Below are 21,752 nucleotides of genomic sequence, written 5' to 3'. Positions count from 1 at the left end.
GTGTGTGAGAGAGAGAGAGAGAGAGAGAGAGAGATACAGATACAGTAACTCTCTCTGTACCCAAACTTTGCCTATCATCCATTGCAAATACACCTTCCAAAACCTATCCGTGTGTATATATCTTTTTTTAACCTCTTCTTTTCTATTAACATTTCTCACCTGAACATAAAATGAACTTAACTCAATTGAAGGAACTTTGGAACCAAATAACCAGCTCAGAAGAGACCTCAGTCACACCCTTTATTCACAGTTTTATTTGAACTTCACACACAAATTTGAATTTGGACAAACACAGACATGGGCATTGAAACATGAACAGTGACAGCATTCATTCTTTCTTTAACAAACCTGCAGCATGTAGACAAACACACGCATACAATAGCAGGAAAGGAGGGACAACAGAAGGAGAGAAAGAGCTGCTGGCTGTCACTGACTAACCACAAAGAATGTTACACTAATCACAGACGTCACAACTGCACGGACAGCACGACTGGAAAGGAGGAGAATTCTTGCAATATTCAGGCTTTATGGTCTCTGCAGAAGGAGTGATTGTAGGTTTACCTTTTCTTTCAGTCTTTCAATCAGGTTTGACGACTTAATCACCATATCGCTTCAGGAGGGATGACGAGAGGGAGGAGAGATATATGGGGGGAAAGGTGTACATAAGGTGTACAGAAAGACAGCGACCAGATCAGCAGTGAAAGAGAGTGTTTGAGAACGGTGTCGAAACCATATCTCTATCTCTCTCTCTCTCTCCCTCTCTCTGTGTACCACCTTCTCCCTTGAGGCTAAAGCAACAAGTGGACACACAAAGGATAAACCAGAACCAGGTAATTTAGTAATACCTTCTTAAGGCCAAACACAAATCAGGCTTGGCTGGCTTTGAGTGCTGAATTCTTTTTCTGCAGTGACTTGCCACGTTCTGGATCCCTTGGAATTAACAGCTTATAGGAATTATGTCCAGTTTCATGTATTACCTGCTCCCAGCAATAGGGGGGTACACCATAACATCTCTCTACCTGCTGAAGAATCCACACATCCTGCACAAGAAGAAGCAGACAGCCTTCCATAGCAAGCACATCTCACACAGAGGAGGTAAAGTGTCTCACCTTTCTAGTCCAAATCACTAATCCCTGTATTTGACAACTGAGATCACTACATGGAAGACTATTATAGGGATCAGAGTTCGTCATTGAAGTTAATGATTTCACTTGTTCACACGGCGATAATGATTTACCTGGCATTATATTGCACGAGGCAGTCATATTCTGACTTGTACAAGACCTCAGGATAATTATAACACAAACACATGATACTGTTATTATAGCTCATGTTATTATATTTTGTTCTTAATAAATTTCACACAAATGAAACCAAACGCAATGCATAAGGGTTAGAGTTCACTGTTTGTATATTGCTTATCATAGTACATTGTTTCATTCATCTTCACTCACTGTCTTATCCTGGTCAGGGTCCAATCCAGGGTGAGAATGGTGCTTCGGACGTCACTACAACATGACAATCCCTTAAAAAGTGCATCGTGAATAGGACGTGCTGTAGTTGTGAACTCGAAACATATTTTTCATGAGAAAACTTATATGATCTTTGTAAATCTTCTGATATCTATGTATGATAGCAGAACAGATTTGTTTTATGAACACAATCCAAAAATTCACATATCGCACACATTAGGGAAAGGTGCACCATCACATCTAATCATATTTAATCACAGGATTTAATTAGAGGCTTTTTAAAAAAAATATTCCGGAATAATCCACTCATATTATAACCCAAACCTTGCAAAATGACGTTATGCTCATGTAAAGACTTGAAAATTACTATGAGAAGCACAGGAGTGGTTCAACTCCTTCAGTTTAAGGGACCAATCAGTGAAGCTTAAGATCTTAGTCATTGATAGTGATCGCATGGTGGTGCAGCCGTTATCACTTTCACCTCACAGCAAGAAGGTTCCAGGTTTGAATCTTGTGATCAACTGGTGCCTTTCTGTGTGGGCATGTTCTCCTCATGCCTACATGGGTTTCCTCCGACAGTCCAAAGACATGCAGATTAGGTCATCTCATCTCATTATCTCTAGCCGCTTTATCCTGTTCTACAGGGTCGCAGGCAAGCTGGAGCCTATCCCAGCTGACTACGGGCGAAAGGCGGGGTACACCCTGGACAAGTCGCCAGGTCATCACAGGGCTGACACATAGACACAGACAACCATTCACACTCACATTCACACCTACGGTCAATTTAGAGTCACCAGTTAACCTAACCTGCATGTCTTTGGACTGTGGGGGAAACCGGAGCACCCGGAGGAAACCCACGCGGACACGGGGAGAACATGCAAACTCCGCGCAGAAAGGCCCTCGCCGGCCACGGGGCTCGAACCCGGACCTTCTTGCTGTGAGGCGACAGCGCTAACCACTACACCACCGTGCCGCCGCAGATTAGGTCACTACTCCAAATTGCCCATTGGTGTGAATGTGAGTGTGAATGTTACTGGTTGTTCGTCTTTGTGTTAACACTGAGAATTGGCGACCTGCCCAGGGTATACCTTGCCTCTCGCTGGGACTAGCTCCAGCTTCCCTCAGAACATTGACAGATAAGCGGTATGGATGGATGGATAATAATTTTGTGGACCCCTAGGCCATATTGACCCAACTGTGAGAGCTGTAGCTGTTTTCTAATATGTGACCAAATCCCTGTTTCTGTTGAACCTCCGTCTGGTGTTTGTTCTCTGAAGTCTCACATGAGTTCATTTTGTCTGAAGTTTCAAGTGGTTTTACTTTGCCCTTACCTTATTTCAGTTACACACAAATGATTCTAGCATAACGGAATGCAACTGACTTACTCCGTTCAGGATTTGGTAATCAGCCCAGAACCATCAGTAGAAGGAATGCAAACTCAACCTCTGCAGACAAAGACATGCACACTGATTTATTATCTCAAGCCTGATGACTCCATGTACTGCATGTTTTTCCAATTGAATTTTGTTCAATTCCATTTTATTTGCATAGTGCTTTTGACAACGGAGATTAAGGAATTATCAAACACCTCTTGTTAGCTTGGTGGGGCGGGCTGGGTAGAAGCTGGAATGTTATCCATGGGAATGCCAGAGCTGAGACTGAAAGCCACTCCCTTACTGTATGAAACATTTACCCTGTGTTCTTCGAACAGGATACTGAAGCTGTGTTTGTACAATCAGGTTATGGAGTTTAAAACTGACTGCATTACACCCTTATCAGAATAATAGACCACACGAATGACAGGCTGTAACAGGTGAACAGTTCACTGAATTACCCCTGCTGTTTCGTGTATCTGGGTCCGTCTCAGAAACTGGTCTCTCATTTGGGACATTATGGTAAAAAAAATAAATTTTCTAATTTTACCGGGTTTTTTTTTTTTTTTTTTGCATTTACCGAACACTCAGTGTCATGTTTAATAAGAATAAAGATAGCATCTTGCTTTATCTGGCCTCCACTGTGGAAAATTTTTTTGATTACAATTCAAACGCTTTTGTAAAATTGATTTACATATAAAATAACTACATCATGAAGAATTAAAGCCCCTCCTTCACAGATGAGTGAAAAAATTGAATAAATTTCCTCTTTTTGATTGCTTGGGTTAAAAATGCCAAGTTATTATGACTGAATTGATTATTCACTTAAATATGAATAATATGATACAGTTTGGGTATTTGATATGGCGAAATAGGACACAATGGAAAAATCAAGAACACACCGGAAAGATGAGAATAACGGCGGTGGTAAAAGAACAGCGACTGTACCGGCTGAAGGTCGCGTGGGTCTCTGCTGTGGCGTGCGAGCATCGGGACATCACTACGGCACCGGATGGAGCGCGGAGCGGGGGCGGGGCAAAATGACTGGCCGTAGATTCTATCAAAAGTTCGATCTAAATTGACCATGGTTGCAAAATATTGGCCAAAAATACGCAATCACTACGAAATATGAAAGTAAGATGAAAAAGAAACATTCTATTGCCTTATACTCAGCGGTCTCAAAAGTAGCCGGTCACCGGCGGCAAATCGCCGGCTATGGCTTGTTATGCCGCCGGCTATTGTCAGTTGAGTCACAAAATTTAATATTAAATATTTCTGACAGCAAAACAAGTTGTGAACGTAAATTACATCCATTATGTCATGTATGTCTGTTGCCGCGTCAACTGTGTTTACATCCTCGACACGAGTGCAGCCATTACTGCCGCCTGTGTTGCCAGATTGCGCGTTTTCCTGCCCAATCTTGGCGGTTTTAAGTGCATTTTGGCGGGTTTTGAACATATTTTGGGCTGTAAAACGTCAGCAGTATCTGGCAACATATTTTTTTACTTAATACAAGAAATTAATGGATGCCAACGTTTTTGCCAAAATGGTATTTTATTTTCCATTGTTTAGGCAGCTTCAGCATCATACTGTGAAATTCTGTTCAAATTGTTTTTTTCTTCTATGAAGCCTGAGCCATTTATTTTATTAGTTTATAATTATTGTTTAATTTAGTCTTCAGGAGAGACTGCCTGCACACAGTACTAGTATTAATAGTTTTTTTTCTTACATGAAAGCTGAGGCATTTATATTATATTTTAAGGTAACTTCATGTTGTGCTGTGAGGTTCTCTGCACTTTAACTTTTGAACCAACAGGTGCATTTGGATAAGTAAAGCCTATTTTTCTGCATTTTTGTAGTCCTGGTAATCTTTTATATTGGTAAAGTTGTTTATAGGACCATTTCTCAGTGTCTGTTTTTTTAATCAATAGTTTTTCAGTAATAACTTAATATTTAACATATCACTCAATTTTAAACAACCCCCGCGCCTCCCCCATAGTCTCCAAAATTTCTGTGGGAAACACTGGCGTGCGTAACAACGCTAATCAAGCTTAAGCTAGACGACCTGCCTCAAATACCCGTCCCGGGTAAATGTTATCCCAATTTTAGATGGCCTGTTCCAAACCATCCCGCCCCATGAAAAATTCGTACTTGCATATCTATCTACAGTGGGGCAAAAAAGTATTTAGTCAGCCACCAACTGTGCAAGTTCTCCCACTTAAAAAGATGAGAGAGGCCTGTAATTTTCATCATAGGTACACTTCAACTATGAGAGACAGAATGGGGGGAAAGAATCCAGGAAATTACATTGTAGGATTTTTAATGAATTAATTGGTAAATTCCTCGGTAAAATAAGTATTTGGTCACCTACAAACAAGCAAGATGTCTGGCTCTCACAGACCTGTAACTTCTTCTTTAAGAGGCTCCTCTGTCCTCCACTCGTTACCTGTATTAATGGCACCTGTTTGAACTCGTTATCAGTATAAAAGACACCTGTCCACAACCTCAAACAGTCACACTCCAAACTCCACTATGGCCAAGACCAAAGAGCTGTCAAAGGACACCAGAAACAAAATTGTAGACCTGCACCAGGCTGGGAAGACTGAATCTGCAATAGGTAAGCAGCTTGGTGTGAAGAAATCAACTGTGGGAGCAATTATTAGAAAATGGAAGACATACAAGACCACTGATAATCTCCCTCGATCTGGGGCTTCATGCAAGATTTCACCCTGTGGGGTCAAAATGATCACAAGAACGGTGAGCAAAAATCCCAGAACCACACAGGGGACCTAGTGAATGACCTGCAGAGAGCTGGGACCAAAGTAACAAAGGCTACCATCAGTAACACGCTACGCCGCCAGGGACTCAAATCCTGCAGTGCCACACGTGTCCCCCTGCTTAAGCCAGTACATGTCTAGACCTGTCTGAAGTTTGCTCGAGAGCATTTGGATGATCCAGAAGAGGATTGGGAGAATGTCATATGGTCAGATGAAACCAAAATAGAACTTTTTGGTAAAAACTCAACTTGTTGTGTTTGGAGGAGAAAGAATGCTGAGTTGCATCCAAAGAACACCATACCTACTGTGAAGCATGGGGGTGGAAACATGCTTTGGGGCTGTTTTTCTGCAAAGGGACCAGGATGACTGATCCATGTAAAGGAAAGAATGAATGGGGCCATGTATTGTGAGATTTTGAGTGAAAACCTCCTTCCATCAGCAAGGGCATTGAAGATGAAACGTGTCTGGGTCTTTCAGCATGACAATGATCCCAAACACACAACCTGGGCAATGAAGGAGTGGCTTCGTAAGAAGCATTTCAAGGTCCTGGAGTGGCCTAGCCAGTCTCCAGATCTCAACCACACAGAAAATCTTTGGAGGGAGTTGAAAGTCCATGTTGTCCAGCGACAGCCCCAAAACATCACTGCTCTAGAGGAGATCTGCATGGAGGAATGGGCCAAAATACCAGCAACAGTGTGTGAAAACCTTGTGAAGACTTACAGAAAACGTTTGACCTCTGTCATTGCCAACAAAGGGTATATAACAAAGTATTGGGGTGAATTTTTGTTATTGACCAAATACTTATTTTCCACCATAATTTGCAAATAAATTCTTTAAAAATCAGACAATGTGATTTTCTGGATTTTTTTTCTCATTCTGTCTCTCATAGTTGAAGTGTACCTATGATGAAAATTACAGGCCTCTCTTATCTTTTTAAGTGGGAGAACTTGCACAATTGGTGACTGACTAAATACATTTTTGCCCCACTCTATCTATCTATCTATCTATCTATCTATCTATCTATCTATCTATCTATCTATCCCTGCACGCTTTGCGTGCATTATGTCTGCCACTGGCAGACATTTTACCATTTTGCACCCTGCTGTAAATTATTTGTACCCTGCTATTCTCCCAAACTTTGAAGCCCCTGTATACTGCAAGACTAAAACAAAATAAAACTGTCAAAACTCACCTTTTCAGTGATAACGTCCGAACAGATCACCCGCGTAACAGAGAGACCGCAAATGGAAGCACGATCAACTTCTAACTGTTGGAGTGGAAAATTCCATTCTACACATGCAAATTGTTAATGTGTGTCCTTCCCCGCACACAAATAACACGCTACGGTAAAAAATAGACCACAACTCATTTTATAGCTCAGAAATTCATACAAGACCAGCTACCATCATAACATATTCTGTAAGAAACATATTCTATACCTAACTTTCAGCTTTCGTTTTAAAAAGCAAAATCGCAGATTTATAACTAAATTTTTATATGGCGTAGTGATTTTAAGTTACTACTTTTGGTGAGGTCGTGACCTTGACCCTGAGGCTTTCCGTTTAGATCAAAACACACGATCGTATTGGTTTTGGGTCTGTGGAAAATGGAGTTACAACGGTGATCAAATATTTTGCATGATGTTTTATTACGGTTATGATTATTCTGTGAGCGTACCAATCCTTAGATGTATAAAGTTACAACTTAAAATACAATTAGTGATAACTGTAGACTTTTCAGTGGACTACAACCATTTTAAGGGAATGCGATGTAGTCAACCATTTATCATGTCCCAGATCAAGCCGCCATTTTTCCACAAATTTGCAGAATTTTTGCCAAATTCTGAATATTCACATCAAAGATTTAGTTTTATCTGTATTATTTCTTTCATTATTTTATTTCAAATTAAAACCAACATCACCATTCAAAACCGTATAGTTTATTGACTATGAGTACAGTGGGGTACCCCAACAGTACCCAGTTTCTGAGACAGACCCATCTACATTTGTTGGTCATTTTGCAGGTCAACCTGTAGTTTTATAAACCCCTGCAGTACATATCTTGCTATTGACAAGATATTACCCCCTACTACCACCACCGCGATCATTTTCCTCAATAAATAAATGACCAAGTATAATATTTTTGTCTCATTTGTTTAATTGGGTTCTCTTTATCTACTGTTAGGACTTGTGTGAAAATCTGATGATGTTTTAGGTCATATTTATGCAGAAATATAGAAAATTCTAAAGGGTTCACAAATTTTCAAGCACCACTGTATACTGTAAATAGTCATACTGTATTGAGGCAAACTGAGTCTTCAAGTACAACTGTGAGTTTTTCATATTTGGCACATTCATTTTGTAAAAGGCTTTTCCACACTGTGCTTGTTCCATGTATCTTGACTCTATGCTGTTTATTTCCAGGTTCTGGAGAGAGAATCGAAAGCACCATTGAGGCTTTCACACAGTGAGTCACTCACTTTGCCGAGCCACTTCTTACAGCAGGACTCTACGATCTGTTCTTCTTACACCTCCATTATAATCATGCTACATCAATCACCGCCTCCTATTCTTCACTAATGATGTCTCTCGAATTTCCTCTTCTCCCTCAGCGCAGTGGAGGTGGGCACAGAGATGCTCGAGCTGGACTGTCACCTTACTCGAAATGGTCACGTGATTGTATCACATGATGAGAACCTCCTGCGGCAGACCGGTCTAGACGCCAACGTCTCCGATCTAGACTTAGAGGTCAGAAGTGAAGAGTTCAAATTAAAGCCACTTCTATTGTTCTATTAAGTGCTTACTCTTGACTAAGTGTGTACTCTAGATGCATAGCCAAGTGATGAGGACATTGTTATTCTTCCTTTGTTTCATAAGAAGGACATACAGTGCTTTTCACTCCCTTTGAATGCTTCCACATTTTATAGTGTTACAGCCTGGAACTGAAATAGACTCAATGTGGATTTTATGGTGCGAATCGACACAAAATGACCAATAATACTGAATAGTAATAAAAATGAGCAGAATATTCGTGTAGGTTTTTTTTTCTAATTTTTGAATGAGTAAAATATTCATTTGTCTGAATGTGAGACGTGATATACTTATGTACAGTAAATACTGCATAACTTTTGTTAATTCCAGTTTCTGTAACACAATGAGTATTTAGTTGCAAACAATGCATTTAACTGGAACGTGTATTTTTTATTAAATTATTTTTATCAACACTCAACATCAGTGAATGCTTGAAGGAGGTTAAAAAGGTTATATACAATATAGTTTATTTAAGTTATTCCACGAAATCGAGTCGTACATGAGCTGATAGCTGACGAGGCATGTAGCACTGAGTTGGCTGTAAGCCATGTGCGAAGAGATTGAGTGGAATAACTGTTTTATTCTATCCACACTCACTGGATTTTGAGAAATGGAGCATTTTTATTTTTTGTAAATTCAATAAATAAAAACTTTATACAAAACATCCGACAAAATAATTTCCGCTTAGAATGTAAACAAACCGGTGAAATGACAGGAGCAATTTGTGAAAAATGCTATAATAATTCTTGAAAAAAAATGATACGTTCTTCACTCACTCACTCACTCACTCACTCACTCACTCACTCACTCACTCACTCACTCTGCGGTTTAACGTCACGTAAACACCACCGGTGTGTTGGACAATGCACGGCAAGTCCGGAATTCCTTCTTCCAGAAGTCCCTGTCTAAAGCATCTTTGGGTGTAAGGCACCACTTCTTGAGGTCCTGGTTGACCAGTTCACACCAGGTCTTGCGGAGGTGGCCCTTTTTCCTTGATCCGTCGACCTGCTGGGACATGACCCTTCCAATACAAGAGGTGCTCCGGTGGACGTGGCCAAACCACTGTAGGCGCTTATATCAAAGGTTGGTATCAAGCTCCGCTAGGCCAAGTCTCTGATGAAGACCACTAGAGCTGACCACATAATTGGGCTTAACGCTACACATCCATCTCAGCATTGCTCTCTCGTTCCTCTCCAGGGGCTTCACATCCATGCTTCTCAAAGCCCAACTCTCAATAGCGTACAGTATAGCCTCCTTACACAGCAGCTGTAGATGTGGCCACGAGTACGGAGAGTAAGACTCCGGCATGACAAGAGGGGGAGTAATTCCCTGAACTTTCCCCAAGCTGCTCTGGTTCTTGTGTGGCTAGCTCACATCCTCCATCAGGGCATAAGGTGTCACCAAGGTAACAGAAAGAGTCAACTGCATCTAGGACATGTTCACCAACAGGAACTTGGTTACAAGGCCTGGCATCAATTGGATGGGCAAGACCAAGACATCTGTTGCACTTGAAGGATGGGTCTGTAGAGAGTCTGCCATGGATGCTGGTACACTTCTTGTGCACCCAGTGTTGACAACCATTACAGAAGATCGAGTTGTAGCCTACGCCACGATATCATTGTGTCCATTGTGACCGCATCGAAAAAAAGACGTCTCTCTCGTCAATGATCACTTCTTACCATCAAATACTTTTATTCGATATTTTGTTTCGTTTTTAAATGTCTTTTGGGATTTTGTTCTCATCTCATCATCTCTAGCCGCTTTATCCTGTTCTACAGGGTCGCAGGCAAGCTGGAGCCTATCCCAGCTGACTACGGGCGAAAGGCGGGGTACACCCTGGACAAGTCGCCAGGTCATCACAGGGCTGACACATAGACACAGACAACCATTCACACTCACATTCACACCTACGGTCAATTTAGAGTCACCAGTTAACCTAACCTGCATGTCTTTGGACTGTGGGGGAAACCGGAGCACCTGGAGGAAACCCACGCGGACACTGGGAGAACATGCAAACTCCGCACAGAAAGGCCCTCGCTGGCCACGGGGCTCAAACCCGGACCTTCTTGCTGTGAGGCGACAGCGCTAACCACTACACTACCGTGCCGCCCGGGATTTTGTTTTTGAGTAGAATTTTTATTTCGTCCTCGGTTGGTTCAGCAACACGCGCTGCCATTTCTTCTTCTTCTTTAGGGTTTTTTGGCAGTTGGCAAACCAACTTAAAGGTGCATTGCCACCACTATCTGGCCTGGAGTGTGGAACAGGAGATATGGGGGGGGGGGGCACTATGCTCTTTTAACTGTTTCTGTTTCTTTTATATACTTGATAACAAAGTGATATATCTGACTTGATGTGCTCCGCCATTTTGTTTTTCTCTCCTCACAGTATATATGAGCTGATAGGCTAGTAGCAGAGTAGTGAATCAGAGCGTGCAATTGCTCATATCCAGTGAATGTGGGTAGAATAAAAGCGGATGTTCTTTCGCCAACGTTATCTCATTATGGATCTCACTGTCAACTGAATTTTAGAGACCATCGAGTCTGTACAATTTAAATTAAAAAAAAAAGCACACGTCTCTCAAACTGCACTGCGTTTCTCTTAATGTTTTTCTTTCTTCCTGAAAGAAATGTGGATATTATTATTATTATTATTATTATTATTATTGAGGCAATATTTTTCCAGAAAATATTCCTCAAAGCACAGTTTTCCACATAAACTAGAACTCAAGTTACATGAATGTTGTGCAACAACAAAAACATTCATACTTGCTTTTTTATGTTATTCTTATTTTGAAAGCAATATGCCTAGTTTTGTTCTGCTGAAGTTTATTTCAACATAATAACTTTATTTAATTGTGTACTTTTGGTTATCATTAATTATAAATAGCTTTTAAATGATAACTGTCAGGAATTTTTTTTCCAAACAATATTCCTAAACAGTCAGTCAAACTACAATTAATCACATGAGACATAATAGGCTGACTAATAATAATAATAATAATAATGATAATAATAATAATGATAATAATAATAACAGTAAAATTTATGTAACCTGAAGGAAAACAGATCAATCACCTCAAACGGGGACAGCATAACAAAAGAAAACAAAGTGAGACAGACTTTTTGTTGATGTGATGAGCCAAGTTTAAATTGCCAATTATCACCATTAAAATATTTTTATGATGATGAATCTCCTTTTGAATTCTTGTTCTCCAGGAGCTACCACTGTACAAGGAACAACTTGAGGTCACATTTTACACAGGTATGTTTCCAAGCACACACAATCACAAAATACAGTGGTGCTTAAAAGTTTGTGAACCCTTCTATATTTCTGCATAAATATGACCTAAAGCGTAATCAGAGTTTCCCAGAAGTCCTAAAAGCAACCCCAGTTAAACAAGTGAGACAAATATTATACTTGGTTGTTTATTTATTAAGGAAAATGATCCAATATTACATTTCGATGAGTGGCAAAAGTATGTGAACCTTTGCTTTCAGGTGCAGCATTAACTGCAACTAAACATTTCCAGAAAATGTTCATCAGTCCTGCACAGTGGCTTTGAGGAATTTTAGCCCATTCCACTTTAGGGTGTTGGTGGACTTGTTCTTTAATCATACTTTGGTGGAATGACTTGTGTGCTTAGTGTCATTGTCTTGCTGCATGACACACTTTTTCTCGCTTTAGTTCACATGTCCGGGCGGCACGGTGGTGTAGTGGTTAGCGCTGTCGCCTCACAGCAAGAAGGTCCTGGGTTCGAGCCCCGGGGCCGGCGAGGGCCTTTCTGTGTGGAGTTTGCATGTTCTCCCCGTGTCCGCGTGGGTTTCCTCCGGGTGCTCCGGTTTCCCCCACAGTCCAAAGACATGCAGGTTAGGTTAACTGGTGACTCTAAATTGACCATAGGTGTGGATGTGAGTGTGAATGGTTGTCTGTGTCTATGTGTCAGCCCTGTGATGACCTGGCGACTTGTCCAGGGTGTACCCCGCCTTTCGCCCGTAGTCAGCTGGGATAGGCTCCAGCTTGCCTGCGACCCTGTAGAAGGATAAAGCGGCTAGAGATAATGAGATGAGATGAGTTCACATGTCCTGACATTTTCCTTTTGAATTTGCTGGAATAATTAAGAATTCATTGTTCCATCAATGACAGCAAGCTGTCCTCGCCCAGATGTAGCAAAACAGGCCCAAGCATGTAGCGTTCTCCTGATAAACCAGTCGTGCATACCATTTGTTGTTCAGTGTTCTCTTGATGATTGACTCATGACTGTTTATATTAGCCAATATGAGAAAGGCCTTTAGTTGCTTAGATGTTACCCTGGGTTCCTTTATGACCTCACGGACTATGACACACCTTACTCTTAGTGTGCTCTTTCTTGGTCATCCACTGCTGCGAAGGATAACGCTGACCTTAAATTACTTCCATCTTTCTGACTGTGGATTGGACGAGTGCAAACTCTTTAGAGATGGTTTTGTAACCTTTTTCTGCCTGATGAGCCTCAACATCTCTTTTGTTCATGCCAGTTCAGTTCCAGAAACATGTGGAAGACTTTGACAAATCTCTGTTCGCTCAACACCCCATTGTCATCCCACTGATTGGAAACCCCAGTCCTTAATTTCACCTTCAAATTAACTGCTAATCCTAGAGCTTTACATGCTTTTGCCATTCACTATTTAACAGTTATTCATTGAAGGCAAGGTGAATATCAGGAATTATTATACATACAGGACACTTTTTCAGTGGAATAAAAACGTGTTCTATTCCCTTCTAGCGGGTTTCATTCATTTGGTTTAATAGCATGCGATATTGTTAGCATATCGCTTATCCTACGTGTACTACGTCACTCTACCCAATGGAGAATGAGCGTTGAATATGGTTTATGATATTGCATGGTTGTCAAGACAACATGACGTCACACGTCGGAGACGTAAAACTTCCATGCTAGCAAGCGACTGTGACAATTTGTAAACAAACATGGCCGCCAGGTTTGCTTTGTTAAATATGGAAGATTTGTAGAGAATTCTGAAAGAGAAAGATGCGTCGAACACCTGAAAGGAATGTGTATGTATAATAATAATAATAATAATATTGGTTGGCTTTTTTTCATGGTATATCAGATATATTCCATTCAGCTAGCATGATATTGAATTCACCTTTGACTCATTCAGTATCATGCTAGCTGAATGGAATATATCTGATATACCACGAAAAAACCCCAGCCAATATTATTTAAATAATAACCGAGACGAAGCCACAGTTATTATTCACTGATATTCAGAAACTGAGGTGAATAATTGTTTTAGTATAAATACACAGGTGATTATTTTTAAAAATAAATCATATTTTTTTAAAAATCATTTATTTCAAACTTCAAAAGCGGCATGTAAATGTAACAACGGCACGACGCAGACTTGTCACTTATCTATGCCGAGTCACATAAAACACTTTTGTTTTGAAATCAGTAAAATAAATCACAATTCCACCTTACCTTTGAATGGTTTTAGACCAAACTTCATAGCATTTTTAGTGCTTTTAGGAACAGCATTTTCTTTCATAATTTGTAATTCTTCCTCACTTACAGTGACGAAGCGATTGGCCACCATTTTGCCGAGTCGCTCGAGGAGGTGATTATCAAGAAATAGTCTGAATCTCTCGACCAATTAGCGTGCGTGCGCCATTTTCTATAATCACCTCCATATTTATACTAAGATGTAATCCTAGATCATTTCCCTCAGTAAATAAATGACCAAGTATAATATTTTTTGTCTCATTTGTTTAACTGGGTTCTTGTTATCTACTTTTAGGACTTGTGTGAAAATCTGATGATGTTGTAGGTCACATTTATGGAGAAATATAGAAAAATCTGAAGAGTGCACAAACTTTCAAGCACATCTGTGTGCAATAATTGTGAATCATTTCAAACACACACTGCTGTTCACACAGGTCACTACAGCACTGGCTCAGACAGAAAGTTTGCCTTGTTGGAAGACGTCTTCCGCACGTTTCCTAGGATGCCTGTGAACATCGAGGTGAAAGAACTGAACAAAGAGCTGATTGAAAAGGTGAGAGCTCATACTGTAGCTGGATTTCCGTTTGTGTTCAGGGGCTCGTTCCAACTTCAACTTAGATCTTCTGTCCAAGTTATCGAGTTTGTCATTTGTATGTCACACAGCATTGTGCTCCTTTGCTTTTCTTCATTTTTTCTCTCTCTCAGGTATCAGCACTTGTGAAGAAGTATGACCGAGAGGACATCACAGTTTGGGCATCGGTGGAGTCAACTATCATGAAGGAGTGTCGTACAGTGGTGTGTATGCATGCATTCATTCTTCGTAAAGTGGGGGGTAAACAAATTATGTGGACCACCAGCATCCAACCAATCAGGCCAAGAGGGAATCTCTCTCTGAATATCATAACAATCAATTCAGACAGCGCCTTCTGCAAAAGTAATTAAGTGTCCAAGCCGACATGGTGTGTTTTTGGTGCATTGAAATTTGAAAAGTGTTCAAAACTGCTAGCTTTAGCAATGTTAGCTTGGTACACAAAAGTATACTTAAGTATACTTCAGTAAAGTTAAAGCATATTTCCTTAAGTGTACTACCAAGTATACTGATATCAATGTACTTCCAGTATACTTGGAAGTAAACTAATCTAATACTTCTTGGGACTAAATTGGCCCACTTTTAGTTTATAAAAAGTATACTTTAAGTCTAAGAGAAGTAAACTTTGAGTATACAACTAGTATTTTTTATTTTGTACTGCAAGTATACCACAAGTAAATTTATATACTAATAGTTTACTAGTTCTAAACTTGTAGACCACTTTTTAGTTTACAAAAGCATACTTCATAGTATACTGGAAATATATTATGAGTTTACTTGTTTTATACTTCTAGTCCACTTTTTAGTTTACTAAAGTATACTTTGTATTATACTGGAAATATACTATTGGTTTACTTGTTACACACTTCTAGTCCACTTTTTAGTTTATAAAAGTATACTTTATAGCATATTGGAAATATACTATTAGTTACTGGTATCTACATCTAGTCCACTTTTTAGTTTTGAAGTATACTGCAATGACCTTTCTAGGTATACTATTAGTTTTCTAGCCCTAACCCTTACCTCATGCACACTACCAGGAGACAACTGAAGTGTTTTGTACCTTAAGGTACAATGAAGTTATAAAGGTAAGAATTCACAAAATAACAACAGATACTCAGGATTAAGAACATATTCATTTTCTTTAAAAATCAAAAAATGTAAAGCAACATTGTATTAAATGCCAAAGTATAAAAACATGACAATGACGACTGAAATTGACATCCAAGCTCTAAAGAAAAAGAAATAAATAATGATAAAAAAATAATTATCCCACTCAGGAGAAATAAAACAACAACAACAAAAACCTTATATGGAACCACAGACATACCTAAGAGTCAACAATGCTGAAGCTCAACTACAGGGCAAGTCCACTTAAATATCTCATCTCATCTCATTATCTGTAGCCGCTTTATCCTGTTCTACAGGGTCGCAGGCAAGCTGGAGCCTATCCCAGCTGACTACGGGTGAAAGGCGGGGTACACCCTGGACAAGTCGCCAGGTCATCACAGGGCTGACACATAGGCACAGACAACCATTCACACTCACATTCACACCTCCGGTCAATTTAGAGTCACCAGTTAACCTAACCTGCATGTCTTTGGACTGTGGGGGAAACCGGAGCACCGGGAGGAAACCCACGCGGACACGGGGAGAACATGCAAACTCCACACAGAAAGGCCCTCGTCGGCCACGGGGCTCGAACCCGGACCTTCTTGCTGTGAGGTGACAGCGCTAACCACTACACCACCGTGCCGCCCCACTTAAACATAAGGCACAAATATTTTAATACTTTATTACACTTTTGTTAAGTATATCTTGATCAAAAGTGTAAGCTTAATATACTTTTCGATATACTTTTCAGTATAAGCTAAGCATACTTGTGTATAACTTTATTAAGTATATCTCTGATAAGTAAATAAAAAGTAAACTGAAAGCATACTCTCATTTTTAGTTTAAAAGAACTATACTAGAAGCACACTTGAATAAACTGCTTTTTTGTAAGGGACCACAAAAATCACTGACAATCACTTGAATTGAGAATTCTTCATCATCATCATCATCATCAGTTTCCCTTTGTGGAGTTAAAGTCCTCCTTAAGGTGCTTCTGTCTTAGCAGGGAAAATCCTACCAAGCAGTTACATAAAGCCTGACTTGTCCATCATTGTGCGCCTAATCTATTGCGCATCTAGATCTAGTAGTCTTTCAAATTTTTTCCACTTAGGAAATCTTGTGTCAAACAGCAGTTGTTTCAGTAGTTCATCGTTGCCCATACGGCAGATGTGTGCAGTGTATCTTAGTTGCTGTTCATAGCGGAATAGCTTGATCATATATCATATCAGGTGAAAATTCAAATTCAGTCCAAATTGCTTGAAACTGGTCTCAATGAATTCAAAATTGAATGCAGAACAACATACTTTTTACAGCATTAAAATGTTTCTGCATTCTTGAGATATTACGAATCAAAGATTGAAAAAACGGTTAAATTTTTAGAAAACTGCCGTAATATTCTGTATGAGGATCACATGGTCCAAAATGGGCCTCATGAACCAATGAGATCAAATGTTTTTTCTTAATAACTTTTCTACTTTTCAAGATATTTACATGGAAATTGGCAGGCACATAGATGGTTGTATACTGAATACAAAGTTTGAAAAATTAGTAAAAACCAATTAGCATTTAATTAGTATTAATTATGCTAATTAGGTTAAATAAACATTAAATTGGTACACTCAATAAAAAAGTAATAAAAGATTATTTCTAATCCCCTCTTTGTGCTCTGTAGGGCTTTGTATTTCTCAAAAGTTGGGCCTACTAGTGTTTCTATTAAAGAATATAAATGATAATATTCAAGGCAAACTTTGAAAAAACCGTGCGATTCACATCCAGTAAACAATTCACATTAACTGAATTGAAATTGGCAGTCACGTTTCTGACTTACGGTTTTTTTAAATCTCATTCCGAACACTAAGATCTCTATATTTTTCATCAAAACAACCCCAGTTATATTCTAAAATAGTTATTTGTTTACATGAATCAGTTTGATTTGAAAAAAAAATAAGTAGGCAAAGCTATGAAAACTCACTTCAAAGTCTCCCGTGAATCATAACATCAAAACTAGCAGACGGAAATTTTTGCTGAATCCTTCATCAGAAACAGTGAGAGCGAGAGAACATCCCGATAAAAGTTATCTGATTGATAATGACAAGTAATCCAGTCGGAAACCAATCAGAAGAGAGAGAGAGCCTGAGCGCATTCCCATGACTCAAAAAGAAAAGCACTGGCAGTTTCCTGACGTCACGCGAGCAGAGAGTGTATTCTGTTGTACCAACTTCAACCTGCCGTTACTCCCAAAGTACTGAACAGATCTTAACAAGATAAATTTATTTGGAAAGCAGAGATTATAAGCTTTTTAATGATAGTATTCACAATAGAAAACATTCAAGAGTTAAGCAATGACAGGTTTGGAAACTTAGATGAGCGTCTGCATGCACAATTTTCACAGCATGGCCAGCGAGCATCTGATACACCTAATTAATGAGAAGGGTCTTTGTTTTGTCATGTAGGCCAACATTTGATATTTTAAAGCTCCACTCTAGTTCTCTGCTCGACATCTCTTCCATCTTGGTCATTTCTGTCAGGTGCATTTTTGCGCTTGAATCCACCTTTTACCATTTTATGAAGAAAGCCGTGCCATACTACTTCGATTTTACTCAGAACATTAATTGAGAACATTGGTAAGAAGATTTGTGACCTTTATTCTTTCGTGTTTTTCTCTCTGTCTCACCCTTGTCCTCTGTCTCTCGTCTCCCTTTCTGTGTTGCTAGAATTCCTCTATGCCTTACATGTTCACAGTAAAGCGTGGCATGCAGCTGCTCCTGCTTTACTACACAGGCCTTCTGCCCTTTGTTACACTGGGAGAAAGCTTCCTCCAGTTCTACCTGCCCCATATCTTTAACACGTACGTGGGTGTGTGTGTGTGTGTGTGTGTGTGTGTGTGCTATTTCTCAAGATAGTTTTTCTATTCGTATTAACTCATTCATTGCATTCATATACTGTTTGTGTATTTTCAATTATTCTATCCACATTCACTGGATATGAGCAATTGTGCGCTCTGATTGGCTACTCTACTACTAGGATATCAGCTCATATACCGTGAGTAGAGAAGAACAAAATGGCGGAGTGCATCAAGTCAGATATATCACTGTTATCTCATCTCATTATCTCTAGCCGCTTTATCCTTCTACAGGGTCGCAGGCAAGCTGGAGCCTATCCCAGCTGACTACGGGCGAAAGGCGGGGTACACCCTGGACAAGTCGCCAGGTCATCACAGGGCTGACACATAGACACAGACAACCATTCACACTCACATTCACACCTACGGTCAATTTAGAGTCACCAGTTAACCTAACCTGCATGTCTTTGGACTGTGGGGGAAACCGGAGCACCCGGAGGAAACCCACGCGGACACGGGGAGAACATGCAAACTCCGCACAGAAAGGCCCTCACCGGCCACAGGGCTCGAACCCGGACCTTCTTGCTGTGAGGCGACAGCGCTAACCACTACACCACCGTGCCGCCCATCACTGTTATCGAATGCTTAAAAGAAACAGAAATAGCTAAAAGAATATAGTGTTGTCGTCATCCCCCAGATAGCTCTTGTTCCACACTCCAGCCCAGTCGGTGGCGGTAATGGACCTTTAAGTTGGTTTGCCAACCACCAAAAAAACCCTAAAGAAGAAAAACAAAATGGCAGAGCGTGTTGCTGAATTATAGAAGCCGAGAGAGGCCCTTCATATAATCCTTTTTTTTATTCACCTTGTTATCCCGAGATAACGACATAATTAATTCAGGATCTCGAGAAAACAACACAACTAATTTGAGATCTCGAGAAAACAAAACCGTTATTTCGAGATCTCGAGAAAACAAAACAATTATTCCGTGATCTTGAGAAAACAAAACAATTATTTCATGATCTCGAGTAAACAGCTGAGAAATGGTTCATTCAGGTGCGCCAAGAGACTTGTGATATGCTGACTTTGGGGCTATTTCTCATTCTGTATAGACGCAACTTTGGTCATTAGAATGTCTGGAATAATCGATCACCTAATAAGGCAATATTTTGATCAGGGGTTGACACAGGGAGAGATTGCATTAAGTCTTTTAATAAGGGATAATTTCAAAATTAGTCCACGGCACCTCCGCAGAAGACTGGCCCGGCTTCGTCTCTACCGACGGAGATACAGTGATCCAGCTGAGATCATGAAATAATTGTTTTATTTTCTCGAGATCACAGAACAATTGTTTTGTTTTCTCGAGATCTCGGAATAACGGTTTTGTTTTCTCGAGATCTCGAATTAGTTGTGGTGTTTTCTCGAGATCCTGAATTAATTATGTCGTTATCTCGGGATAACAAGGTGAATAAAAAAAGATTATATGAAGGGCCTCTCGCGACTTCCGTACTGAATCAACCGAGGACGAAATAAAAACTCTACTCGAAAACAAAACCCCAAAAAATACAAAAAAAAGCACAACAAAATATGGAATGAAAGTATTTGATGGTAAGAACGTATTTTTTTTATTTTTCAAGAATTATTATTATTATCGCATTTTTCACAAACTGCTCTTGTCATTTCGCCGGTTTGTTTACATTCTAAGCGGAAATAATTTTGTCTGATGTTCTGTATGAAGTTTTTATTTATCGAATTTGCAAAAAATAAAAATGCTCCGTTTCTCAAAATCCAGTGAATGTGGATGGAATAGTTATTCCACTCAATCTCGTCGTAAATGGTTTATGGCCAACTCGGTGCTACGCGCCTCATCGGCTATTAGCTCATGTACGACTTGATTTCATGGAATAACTGTTAAATGTCTGCATGGTGTCTCTAGATTGCACTATATCTCTGGCCATGTCATGCATGGCAGTATTTGAATAACACAGTGCTTTAATTGTTTATCATCAGTTTGCATTTTATTTTAGGACTTACATCCCAGAACCTGGCATTCTGAGGAACAGACTGGTCATCTCACTAATTCAAAAGTAGGTAAAAATGAACTTTGTGAACAGTGCAAACTACAAGCGTAGTAGTTAATATATGCGAAGACAAAACAGCTTTAAAACAGGGTTACAGACTCTTTCGTACTGATGCAAGCTCGCTACTGTTGGACAATTGTTTATTTCTTTTCTTTTCTTTTTTTACAGGCTGACTTTAAGGAAAGGCTTGTTTCAGCATCTGAGAGACCGAGGAATTCAGGTCGAAATCCACCTGATTTCATTTTGCGTCTTTTATTACAAATGGAATAAAATTTTCTGGAGAACAGTCCACAACTTGCACATGGCAGAGTCATATTTCAGCAATTTTATCTCTGCCTCTCTTTTTCTCTTTCTTTCTTTTTGTGTCCTTCAGATCCATCTGTTCGTTTGTAATGAAGAACGGGAAATCGAGGCCGCTTTTGCAGCAGGAGCAACCGGAGTCATGACTGATTATCCCACTGTTTTATCTGACTACCTTAGGAGGCACAGACAGGCCACATGAATGACAAGTTGAACGTTACACTGTATAATAATAATAATAATAATAATAATAGCTACACAGCAGTGAGGATTCTATTAAATGGTCAAATATAACGTTAGATCTACAATACTGACTTTTGTAACTTGAACTATGGTTCATATTGTACATCAGCTGACTTCCCTGTTTCTGGATTGTACACAGATTATACTTTTTTTTTCCCAGATTACATATTTTATCATCTTCATGAGAACACTGGGTTCTGGGGAATTTTCATGTCCAATGCAATAAACTGAGTCATAAGACTATCCATTTTTCAAGAATAGTTTGTCATTCTTGTATTTCACAATTTTCTCAGGAATACGTAGTTCAAATCAGTGTCACATTTCAAAACGGAGCCTTTTTTTTTTTTTAACTCAGCATACTGTTGTGTAGAGGCCCGCTCGATTATATCATACTTTTACAAGAGTAAAACCCTGGCTTGAACAAGAACGACAAATGTTTTCAATTGTACTTTCTTCTCATGAAATGCTAATCATGGGTACTGAATCACACCTAATCACATTACATTACATCTGATACATTCATGTAATAATGTTTAACTCTATCATCACTGTCTGTCTAATAAATAGATTTATACCACAACGCTGCTGAATTCCTGAATCTGAAGGTGTTAATGAATTTTCTCTAACGGGTCTAACATGTTATTGTTTCTACTT

The 21,752-nt window shown here is 39.6% G+C and overlaps 1 protein-coding gene across 1 annotated transcript; it reads left to right on the top strand.

Annotated features, from left to right (window-relative positions):
- The first annotated feature begins 471 nt into the window (after positions 1-471).
- gdpd3a (glycerophosphodiester phosphodiesterase domain containing 3a) lies at positions 472-21,678 on the top strand. Its single transcript, XM_060902013.1, has 11 exons — positions 472-830; positions 909-1,095; positions 8,046-8,088; positions 8,234-8,369; positions 11,648-11,693; positions 14,367-14,485; positions 14,638-14,727; positions 18,349-18,482; positions 20,502-20,561; positions 20,724-20,775; positions 20,929-21,678. The coding sequence occupies exons 2-11, from the start codon at positions 957-959 to the stop codon at positions 21,055-21,057; spliced, it is 948 nt and encodes a 315-aa protein (XP_060757996.1). The 5' UTR covers positions 472-830; positions 909-956; the 3' UTR covers positions 21,058-21,678.
- The last annotated feature ends 74 nt before the right edge of the window (positions 21,679-21,752 follow it).

Source organism: Neoarius graeffei, chromosome 20, assembly GCF_027579695.1.
Source record: "Neoarius graeffei isolate fNeoGra1 chromosome 20, fNeoGra1.pri, whole genome shotgun sequence".
Taxonomy (NCBI): Eukaryota; Metazoa; Chordata; class Actinopteri; order Siluriformes; family Ariidae; genus Neoarius; species Neoarius graeffei.
Note: the sequence above shows the minus strand (reverse complement) of the source record. Positions and strands in the feature narration are given on the sequence as shown.

Bases quoted from the DNA above. Each gene is read 5' to 3' on its own strand.
- gdpd3a (XM_060902013.1), top strand. From the start codon at position 957: ATGTCCAGTTTCATGTATTACCTGCTCCCAGCAATAGGGGGGTACACC. The intron at 11,694-14,366 runs GTATGTTTCCAA...CTGTTCACACAG, and splicing joins TGAGGTCACATTTTACACAG to GTCACTACAGCACTGGCTCA. The intron at 20,776-20,928 runs GTCGAAATCCAC...TGTGTCCTTCAG, and splicing joins TGAGAGACCGAGGAATTCAG to ATCCATCTGTTCGTTTGTAA.